General features: G+C 39.7%; 1 protein-coding gene across 1 annotated transcript in view; it reads right to left on the bottom strand.

Annotated features, from left to right (window-relative positions):
• The window catches only part of LOC122774477 (vacuolar protein sorting-associated protein 13B-like), a 162,465-nt gene that overhangs the window by 139,378 nt on the left and 10,866 nt on the right, over positions 1-12,221 (bottom strand). Inside the window, exon 4 of the mRNA XM_044033810.1 lies at positions 4,518-4,635. Within this exon, the coding sequence (XP_043889745.1) occupies positions 4,518-4,635 (118 nt within the window). The remainder of the gene's footprint in view (positions 1-4,517; positions 4,636-12,221) is intronic.

Here is a 12,221-nt window from a genome sequence, read left to right on the forward strand (position 1 = left end):
TCTATGTGAAAAACACTGCATTAAAGTTGATGATATGTCATCACCTTCAAAATAATAATGCATTAAAGGATATGGAAAAAAATTGTAAGGGAATTGGAATTCTAGCGATAAAATAATTTGCACAAATGTAAAGTAAGACAGACTAGAGAATGATGAAATAGATTTTATGGTTAAAATGAAAAATAGAAGGGCGGTGGGTTTTGTGGTGAAGCTGCAGATGGATGTAGTAACCAAGAGAAAGAGCACTTCGATAGCTTGGGTTTCAGCAGAGCTGTGGGAGCCATCCTACAATGTTACCAGTACCTCCTGTGGCCAAAGTGACGCCCAGAAACAGAAGCTTTGCAGGAAAAACATACATGGTAAGGTTATTACTCAACAAAGTAAGAGAGAACTTAAAATATTGTAGACAGGGGTGTTTCAACCATAAAATATGAAAATATACAGCAATAAATTCTCCTAACCACAGGACCAATGGCATTATTCATTCCTCCCATGTACTGTTAAACACAGTCGCTACAACTTAAAACATATAAACCTTTAAAGCTTTTCCCTTATTTTCCAAACCAAATATTTGTCTTCCTGAATCTACATGCCTGGTCCAGGGCATAACAGAACCGATAATTAGGCAGTACTAAATTGCTCTGTTGATGAAAATATTATATGAATTGGTTAACTGTTAGGCCTCTTGCACATATGCCCAACTATGCATTAGCATAATCCAATTCACAAACCTGTCATGAATTCGCTGCCTGACTAAACAGAGTGGCATTAAGAGAGAATGACATAATTAAACTCAACCCATAAACGCAATGCCTGTTCATGACATCTGCACAAGGACTTGCATGCACGTATGTATACGCATGTGCTTGTGTGTGTTGGAGTAGGTGCCTGGTTGCTTTCTTGCATGCATGAATGTGGCTATGTGCATGTGTGTGTATAAATGTGTGTGTGTGTGTGTGTGTGTGTGTGTGTGTGTGTGTGCCTTTAGATCTGGGGTCACCAAGAAAGCTGCTGTCGCACCTGCAGCCTGGGCAGTAAAACCAGCACTTTACCCCCTGCTATTCTGCTCTCTGGATCTAATTTGCCCACGTCAGGAAGGCTTTCTACCTCTCCGGCACTCTCTTACACTTGTTATACCTATTTTTGCCTTGCACCACATCCAGAACCCAAATCCGTCTCTCTGCGAGTCATCGCACTGCTCTGAACTTCTGTAAACAATTGACACAGCCAGCACCTGTGCTGCGGCCCACAGGGAAGGAGCCCATTTAAAACTGCTCAACCATAAAATGACTGGAAAAACCAGCTCCTTTATGTGATCTCAGAACAGGCCAAGTACTCTCTTTTGTGCAATACAGGAAAGAAACACTATAGTGTCCATGCTCTCAATTTTTCATGTGTATGGAAAGTATTAGCAGCTATTAGAGTTGCCAGTTATTAGACATTGAGGGAGAGACAGACAAGTTCATCAGACAATAGATACACTGTATACTGGTGCTTTGGTCTCATTCTGAAACTTACATAGAATAGCTAGTGTGGGATGTGTAGAGAATACACAAGGTCACTCTATAAATGTATCTATTCTATTTTTTTTTTAGTATCTTTTTTTTGTCAAAAGTAAAATACATAAACTATAGATTTACAGAGCCCAGCAATGCATGGTACAGCAGGTCTCCAGAGCAGAAGAAAGCTCTTGCCGGAGAAAGCTCCAGCCTTTACCAGCATAGGATATTCTCTGTACATAAGTAGCAATTTCCAATAATGCCAGAACAGTTCCTGCGTTCAGACTCTGAGCAAAGGCCACTGTACCAGGACATTAGTAGCACTGGACCATAGATTTATCTCAGGAGTGGGTTGCTTTTCTCTTTATGCAAATCTCAATCTCCTCAAATCACACACATACTTTAACAATCATGCATACGTGCACAAATGCAGGACACAGAGACACATACGTTGAGACGTATACATTTTATGTTCAGTGTTTTCAATCTGGAGAAACAATAATTTCCAAATGCTCTGCTACATCTGTGGAATAGGTGGATATTAAAAACCCTGGTGATAAATTAGACACAAGTGAATTACAGTACCCATTCATGTTTCATTCAAACTTCTAAAATATAGCATTCACATGACAATAAAGAATTTAGCAAGAAATATCCAATGATTCTCAGATGAGGCATGTCTCCCACTGGTTACATTTTGAGAGTTCAGCTTGAAAACTGCTTTGATCCAACACTAACTGGTATCAGGTTAAACGTAGATTCAAAGTGAGGTTGCCACCATTAAATCTCTTTGAACTTCTATGAAACAATGCTCGGTTTCATCACTGTGATGAGGGCCAAAGCAGCAATCGCCGAAACAAAAAAATGTGCTTCTCACAAACGGTGGCCACTGGACCCCCACAAAGCAGCAGTAAACATAATGACTCACTGAATCGCTCAAGGTGGAAGCACTTGGTTTTTGGTCTTTGTGAGACTACCAATCCAATGGCATATGAATTAACTTCTTTACTTTTCCACCACAGGGAGTACAGAGAGAATAAATTCAGTCAGTATGTAAGGGCTTAGAGCCAAATGAGTGGATAATTGCTGGTGGCTTGCTTTTTACTGTTGGCTGTGTTTTGATTTGGTTGTTTTGAAGGGGAGGGGGCAAGATGCAAAACAGTGGTTTGTCAACCTAGATGCTGACAATGAGATTAGACTGCCCATTTCCCTGTGATGGTATCTGACATTATATTCCATTCCAATTAACTGTCCTACCTCAAGCATGTGCAGTCCACACACACAGTCCAAACAGTGACAGATTTTTGGACTGCATGCAGACGTCTGCAAACATTTACATCACAGTGACCTGAGCGGATAATGAATTGGCCTTTAAGATGTAACTAAGGCCGTTTTTGCCTCCAATCCCAACAGGTTTATAATATTGTTTTTTTTCCTAATTATTCTATTACCAGGTTTCTCCTAACATCAAGGAAAAAATTAAAAACATCCTGAATCTGCCCCTTAAATTTTAAATTTCCTTACAAATTGGAGAAAAGTGGTTCAGCACACTTTGCATAATTCCGCTGACAAATGAGCATACAAACAAAAACAGATATGGGTGAAAACATAAAACTTGAGGATACTTTTCAGAAATAAACTGGGCAGTAAACAGCTCATAGCAGGTCTACAACTCAGTACTCAAGTCTGCTACTATAAATTGCTGTGCTGTGGCCTCATCCTTAACTACATTAAATACTCCCGACAGGTTTGTTTTGTATCTTATTCTAAGCAAAATATCCTCTGTGTGACTCATAGCAGGTTAGTTTTACTTCATCTACCTTTTAACCTCTACAGGCTGGAATTACAGCATTCATCTGCTTCCACGCTGTTATTGAGGTGCTGCAACCTCTGACCCCAGAGTTGTCTTTACAGCCTATAATGGATTGAAACAAGGTCCACTGCTGGAGCAGTGTGAGGTGTGCACACAAATTAACAAGGATACACTAAACACACACACACAGACACACACACACACAGGCAGGCAGGTCCAAAGGGAGATGCTGGGGTGTGAGGCACCCTGCTTTAACAGCTGGGGGGAGATATTATCTCATGTCAAGCCTGGAAATTGATCCTCCCCAGATACAACCAGATAGGAGGAAAGGTTCATGCGCTCATGCATAATAGTACTCCGGGAGTGAGCCTTAAGGGTGGGTGCCAGTGACCTGGATCTTTAAGCTCAAACCCCTAACCTATCTACTTAATTTTTCTCTTAAAAGCCACTTCTTGTTTCTATATTTTCCCCATTTTAATTAATTTCTCACGTTCGCTTTTTTCCTTGCAATTTTTGTTATCTCTTCATTCATTATATTTTAGATATGAAATTGTCTGATAGACATTGTTTTTTTAACAATAACATTATTGAAGTTGTGCATCATTTTACACTTCTATATACAATTAAATTGTCTGTGCCAACACAAATGAGTGTATTTAATAACAATATTAGCTCCGTATACGGCTGTTTCCTTCTCAAAGAAAGTTACAAATTGACAACAAAAAGAGGTCATAAATATTTCTAAAAGGTTGTTATCCAGCACCACTCAAGCCCTTCTCTGTGAGGTGTTGTAAAGTGCTGGACTAAGGCAGGCATGGAATCCATGGCCCTGTAGGAGGCCTGTGGTCAAGTGGCCTTGTTGATAAGAGCCATCACTATGTGATTTATCAGAGACACATCCCCCATGCTCTCTCTGGCTGATTTATCCTACTGAAAAATGCTGTGCTACACAGATCACTCCAAAAATAATACTTCTCACCGAAAGCAAGTACTACATGCATTTGGCTGCTAACAAGCTAAGAATCCAGTTAAATCCAACTGCCCTTGGCCCATCTTAGAGGTTAACTCAAAACCAAGATTTATCAGTGGTGTGAGAGGACCCTAAATGCAGTCTCAGTTCATCCTGTCCTCCCCCACCAAAGCCAGACTGCCCAGGTGGTCATTCTCTGAAGAGTAGCCTCAGTGGCCCCAGGGCCATCATTTACCTGGGGGCAGGTCTGGGTCGCTGGGGGCTGCCTGCTGTAGGCGACGAGGCTTAGCCACAGCCTTGGAGCTGTCCGAGGCACTGCGACTGGTTGAGCTAGAGCCACTCTCATGGTCATCCTAATGACAAAACAAACAGGTACATTAGTGAATAAGAAACATCTAAAAAAAATTGATTTTACTTCCAATTGCAATTTCCATGCATCAAAGTTATCGTGGAATAATAAAGTTAGGTTTCCTTTATCTGTATTTGCACCACAGAGAACACATTTTTTATTTATAAAAAAAAATTGTAACCTTCACACACATCTTATGGTGAATACTAAAATTGTAGCTATGTGAATCAATGTCATTTAATTTAATTTATCCATTCCTGAAAATAATATAAATTGATGTGATTAGGGATCTCCAACCATATAACCCCACACACACACACACACACACACACACACACACACTAAACCGTCCCACTAACCTTGCTCCCACACCATTTAACAACCATCTCCAAGGGTTCTACAAATAAACTGTTCCTGGATGAGGAGGCCAAAAGACTCTCCTCCACAACACCACATCACCTGCACTCAGAGCCCCATCAGCCCAAGAATGTAAGTCTACCAAGATCTCTGTGTGTGCATGTGCACACGTGTGTGTGTGGCGATTAAATGGACTTCCCCTTCAGAGATGAACCTAGAGATAAACAAAATGGCCAAGGTTCTGGATGAGGAGGTTATTTATTGGTTCAGCTTGTAGAGTTCCTCAGCCTAGTGGGTGCTCTGTGACATGAGGTGCAATTAAAACAACAGGGACATGGAAAGAAACGCTGGTGGGACAATGAGCATGTGGTGAAACAAATGACTGCCAAGGACTTTTACTAGGGCTATGTCCACATTTATATGTTTTTATTCTAAAATGGTGTCAAAAAAGAGTTTTAGCTCTGTATCAGAAACAATCATCATTACCAACAGGCCTAAAAGTGTATGCCATGTGATAGTTTATCATTTATTTACACTGCTAATGAGCAAAGCAAAGGAAATTCTTGCTGATTGTTCAAATAGTAGCTCACATGTGTAGCATTATAACATATAAAAATTAAATATTTAACAGCAGCTATTAACAAAGACATCAAGGTCAGTAACAACTTATTCATGTTGCATTTATCATCGGGGTTAGAGGATGATACTGTCTGTTTTCATCTGGAAAACAATCACATTATTGGAACATGACGAATCAAAGGAAGGATTTGTGACTAATATGTCTATACTGCATCAATGTTTACAAAAGTCTCAGCATTAAGGACTTAAACTTCCAATGTAATGTGGAAGTCAGGCATAAATGTGACAAAACTTAAGATGTAACCTAAGCCACAAATTCACAGATGTGTTCCCATGTTTTTGTGCTAATATTATGTCACAGATTTTCCCCAACATCTTAAAACACTCTCCTAAAGCTTAGGAGAGGGATGCACAATATTATTGGCTCAATATCAGTATCAGACAATATCGGCTTTAAAATGTATTATCAGATATCAGCAAAACACACCAAGATCCTGCAATATGACAAATGACTAAAGAGTAGGGTGAATAGGCTGCTACATCCTGGACCTCTATGCTTATGCCCTCACCAACTGTTATTTTTGTCACTACATATCTTGCTCATCATGCTCATCATCAGTTTTCATAAAGGCTAAACAGGACAAAAACATATTTAACTACAAATTATTTGCAAATTGTAAAGAAACATTCCACATAAATTTAGAGCACAAAATACGATGGCTTCTATAGCTGAAGTTTCACTCTTCCACAACTGCAAAGTACTGAACAAATACCACATGTACATACGCAGAGTAAACATAAACCTGAAACACAGAATCGTAGGGCATAATGAAAAACAGAAAAATAGAAAGCTCTTCCATAAAAGGTAAAAAATAAAAGAACCCAAACATATTAGCACCACTCTAAAAATAGAGTAGTCGAGTTAAAGGTACAGAGCTGAGTGTGTAAACTCAGCGTATGGCATTGATTAGGGCTTATTGTAGCACTGTAACCTTTTCACAGTCGGCCTGGGCTGTAAGTTGGTCAGACAATTCAAAAGAACAGGCAATCACACATGTTTGGCATTTAAATGGGGGATCAAAGTGGCAGAATGGCAAAAGTCACCCCTTATACTGACAAAGACTCCAAATATATTTGCTGACTCCTGAACACACACTTAATATACCCAAACTAAAATTAGCAAATACAAACCAAGAGCCACACTTTCAGGCCAAACAAATGCTGTACATACTGTCCATGCATATACACTGTATAAATGAACGCACACTCTCAGTCTTCTTGCTGCAAAGGCAAGACCAATAACCACTACACCAACCAGGGTTTTAAACATACTTTTCATAATTTCAGCTGTATTTTCCTGAGACATAAAATAAACATGCATTTGCCATAAGAGAAGAAGAGAGGCAGAACTATTTAGACTTCACTTCAGTAAGGGCTTCTGTGGTGGAGCTGCATTATTCAAGTATAATAATAAAATATAATATAATAAACACTTCATTAAGGTTCCAGATAAAACAGACAGATGTAAATTATTAATTTGCATCTTATTATTTGATGTAAATTATTAATTTACATCTTAATTTGTTAAGCTGTCATTGAACTTCAAAAGATGAATGTACACAAAACATACAAAAACAAATAAAAACGAAAAATAAAAAGAAAAGGAAATCACATTTTATATCCGGTAAGTTCATAATGCTCACATATTATGGTGTCACTACATCACTCTATCCTACTTAAACATAATAAAAACAGTCACTTTCCTCTGTAGACTCTCATATCTATACCTAAAGGAATTCCTAGCCCTGCAGGCCAAGACCACATTTCAACAGTTCAACAACTCAAACTGCCACTAAAGCACAAGATTGCCAAATTTGGAAGTAGTGTAATTAAGCATTCAATGTCAGCGTGGGCAATGAGCAATCCTCAAGAGGCAAAAAAATGCCTTTTCAGAAGGAAGCCCTAGGACAAATGAAGCCTGCCTCAGCTGCTGCCGGGTAAACTGATCCCTTCAATGCCACACCAGGGTGCAGGACGGGGAGGGAGGAATGAAAGGCTAGAGAAGGAGAGAAAGACAAAAGGACCGGGGTGAGAGAGTTCTTTCCCTGCAGGCATGTCAACTCAGCTGTTGACTAAAGTTGACGGTAGCAAAAAAAAGGAAAAGAGATGAGAATCAAAGATATAAGTAGGAAAACAATAATGAGACAAGAAGAGAGGCACAGAAATAAAGTAAGTTGTGGCACTGTGAGTGACAGGTTGGGAAGACCTCCTGCTTAGAGGGTAAGTGGGCACCCATGGAGGGTTAGGGCACAGGAAAGCCAGGTCTGACCTCTGTCCCCCTACACGTCTGGCTATGTCGGGGACCAGCGTTAGTGTGTGTGCCTGTCTGGAGGGCCGACCCTAATGTGAGCTGCTCAACACATCAGCTGAACCACCACTACCACCTCAGGCGACTAGAAACTGCACCACTGCTAATACTGTCACAATTTTACAAAAACAAACTAGCAATAACTCACCGACACCAAACACCAGCACAACCTTAACCCCCACTGGCAGTGTAATTCATATGTAAACTGTGATGTGAAAGGAAAAACGTTTAATATGCAAATAATTACAGGTCACAGCTAGCACAAATGTAAACAGTGTGGTGAGAGGACATCTAATATATAGATAACAATATAGACATAATTTCGAGCAGTGACTTTGACCCAATTCAAATATAAACTAAACACTTCATTTTAGATAACTAAAAACATTACACTGACCACTGTCAAGTGTAGAAGAAAAGGAGAATGAAAGTCGTAATTTCAGTTTCAGAAGAATACCATGCCTAATGCTTGCTACTGCCTGATCTTTGAAACCTAAACAGTCTTAAAGACGGTCAATTGCACATAGTTTCAACACATTAATGGTAGCATGCACATGGCCAGTGCTGAATAAACAGCCTTTTTGTTATTGTTGTTTTTTCCTCTGCAGGTTACTGGCAAACTCAGGCAGACATCAAAGAAGCAGGACTGGAGACTAGAGGCCAGGCAGTGGAGGGCAAACGCCTACAGAGTGAGAAAATATATGGAGGTAACCCAATAGCTCCTTATCTCAGACAGACCTGCTCTTCTGAACCGTCCATGTATATACATATAAACACAGACACACACACACTTGGTCTGACAAATAGAGATCCTATTCCCAATCTTGAAACCCCAGGAGCAACATCCCCATATTTAACTTTCCTTTGACTAAACAAAAAACCTCAACAATATCCATGTTCTCATATCATCTTGCTCTCAATTTTGTTCCTTCACTTGTCCTAATTGTTTCCATCATCATCCTATTCATTTTCACTTCTTTTTATCTTCTTTAGCCTATGACCTTTTCCATACAGTAAAGTCCAGTTTGTCATTATCATCATGTTCATCCCTCGAGACTTTCTCAACCCATCTATAACCAGGTAGTCAGAAGCTTGTTTTAACAGCGATGACCCTCGTTCTCATTAGAATGGTTTCCAGCTGGCACCAAGAGTAATGACACAAGAGAAGTGGCTCAGTGTTTCAAACACAGAGTCATGGTTTGGGATAGTTCCAGTAATGTCAGATGGTATGCAGCCACCGCTTTTACACTTAAGCTGCTCAGCCCACTGATGACGACCCCACTGGAATGTAAGCTGAGGAAAACAGAGCTCATCGCATTTGACTCAAATGACCTTTTCTTTAATGTCCCCCGGCTTCGAACACATCCATCAGCTCAACAAAAAATTAGCTGCTAATGGGTTTTTAATGAAACTGTAACAAATGTAGAAACCCATTACACCATGATTAAAGACAGCGGTTTCATTTTCTTCTCAAACGGAGGTAGTCTTAAGAAGGCTGCTGACATAGAGAGCTGTTTCACACACGACCCAAAAGGTATTTACTATATTCTATGTGTCTTGTAGACTAATACACATACATGCACTAAAAACAAATGCTTGAATACAGCACTACACACTAATAGCTGTGGAATAGAAACGGTGGTGCACAGCCTAAATAATGACCATACTATACTGCAGCTGGGATCCATGGCAGACTGGAGGGATTAAAGGACAAAATGAACCCAGATGACTATCACATTGTGTGACATTCTGAATAATTATCTCAATGAAAACAGCTCATTACAAAAACGTGGTATTTCTCCCTCACCCTATCTATCCATTTATCTTTCTCTCTCTCCCTTGTATTCAAGTAATACAATCCACAACCGTGCAAGAAAACAATGGTTGTATTGCATTAATGAAATTTACAGTCTTAAAAATTAAGTAAATCATGATACAGAACTGGTGGAATTATAAGCACACATTTTCCCAATCACAAAGGCAGTGTAACAAACTTTAGTCTGCCCATCCAAACTAAAATGCTGCCCTGGAGTTTCCAAACTGAAATAGAGCCAGCAGCAGTCACACACTTCGCTATTTTAGGTGTTCCAAATGTCCAAGGACTTTGCAATGCATTTTAAAACACAACTGTAGCCGTGTGGATGTAATATTCCTCTAACAACCTGTGGCTGCTTCTTCTTGCTGCATAACTCTCATGGTGATTGGAGTTTAAAATAAAGAAAATCTTTTATATTTGGTTTGCACGCAGCTATTTAAGACAGCATTTTTTCCCCATATATACTATACTTTCCTATATTACAGTGTATCATAGCATCATCAATCAGTCATAGCTCAGTAACCAACGTGCTGACTCATTTGGCAATAGACAGTATGTTTCAACAGACTTGGATTGTAAAAATCTTCAAGAATGCTACTCCTAATCCACAGTACCATACACTGCCAACAAAGGGGAGTTTATATTGCTTCACCTTCAAATAAATTAAGTGTAGATTGTGATTTTCAAACTCTAAATAGCTGTAATTACACAAACCACAATAGAGAATATACAAGCTTGTGGGATTTCTTTAGATTCATATGAAAAAGGGGTGGCCTATTTACAAGATCTGTTACAGCCAAACAATGACGGCAATATGTTAATTTTCCGAGAAAGGACATGGAAAGGGTTTTCAAGTTTTCTGCCAAAAGAAGAGACCAATTACAAAACTATTTCACTCTAAGGAGAGAGGAATCACAACGAGAGCTCTGGTGATGTCATGCTGGTGTTCTCTGCCAAGAATGCCTCTACTGTACCCAAGTCAAACTGGCTGTGTTAAATATCTGCCTCCAGCATGCCCAGAATAACAACAAACAGAGATCCCTGTTACAGACCAGACCCACGGGGCGCAATATAAAGACTTCTGACTTCTAACATATTTTATTTGGACAACTTGTTCTGCCATTGTCCTTGCATTATCCTCACCAGATATGTTATAACTGGCTGCAGTTGTGGTGCATCTCTGTGCATTTTACTGAGGCACAGCAAAGATATGTAAAGCATCGCACAGTAACACAAACTCAAATGTAAAGGGCTGTGTGCCCTCCTAGGAACCTCTTTACTGGTATTCAGCTTTGTCCAAGACTGTTAAGTCACAGTAACTTCAATCCTAAGACTTGAATAAAAGCCAAAAATCAGTAATGCAGACAGGCAAATGACGGGACCTGATGTAGGTGCCGTGATGGAATTTGGAACCTGGCTGAACAGTCAGATCACTGTTGCTGTCTCCATTTTCTTTTCATTGGCGCCCATTCACATTCTGCCCGGTGACCTCTTGATATTAACATACTATGTTCCTGTTGGTCCCTGCTCAGGCACTTTTAGTATTATTGCACTTGACATACCCAAATGTTGCCTCACTGGTGAAAAGAAGGAAACATAAAAGAAAGAGACAGGTAATGAAAACGAAAGATAGCAATGAGTGTGAAAAACAGTGAGAGTGACAATCTTTAAGATAACAAAAAAAAGCCAAGACAAAAAATTAAAAAAAGCCAAAAAATCAAGCGAGAGAATGGGAAAGTGGGAGGAATTGTTCCTGATTTAGATCTGAGGGGTTCTGGTCCTTCAGATGTCTCCATCAGCTAACCACAAGCCTGGGCTGAGCATGTGAGGCATGCTGCTTACACTGGCACAGCTACCCCCTAATGCTAATAACTGCAATGTGTTAGCTACAATAAAACATTCCACACAGAACCTGAACACACACACGTACAATTCAAGTCACATAAGACATACAGTATGTGGGGAATTCCCAAACACTGAGATGGCTTTCAAAGTGGCTCATGATATTTATTTACCACACTTTGTAACTCCCCATCGTGTCAACAAATAAGAAATACTATTGTTAATAAAATGATAAAGAAAATGAGCATCTAGTGGTCAGGAACTGGTTTTAGACTGACAGAGATTTGTCAAAAACTAAAACATCCCTTTTCTGAGCATTGTCCATTATGTCATACGCAATATTAGGCATATTATACAAAACATAAGCACCCCTTGAACGATGTAAGCGCCATCCTCAAAGAACACTGTAAGCAGTGGCTGAAGCTACTCTGACAACTTAATTGCACACGTGAGGTGCAGCTGGATCGGCACTAACTGTAGAGGCGTAAGTGTTCTTGGAGAGCATCAGTGTTCTGAAACCAACAAGACAGAATAAATCAAATAGAGCGAAATAGGAGAGGACTTTCCATCAGTGTTGAGAAATACCATAACCATATTGCAGTGCATGAGCATGCAAGTGGAATGCAGA

Source organism: Solea senegalensis, linkage group LG9 (assembly GCF_019176455.1).
Source record: "Solea senegalensis isolate Sse05_10M linkage group LG9, IFAPA_SoseM_1, whole genome shotgun sequence".
Taxonomy (NCBI): domain Eukaryota; kingdom Metazoa; phylum Chordata; class Actinopteri; order Pleuronectiformes; family Soleidae; genus Solea; species Solea senegalensis.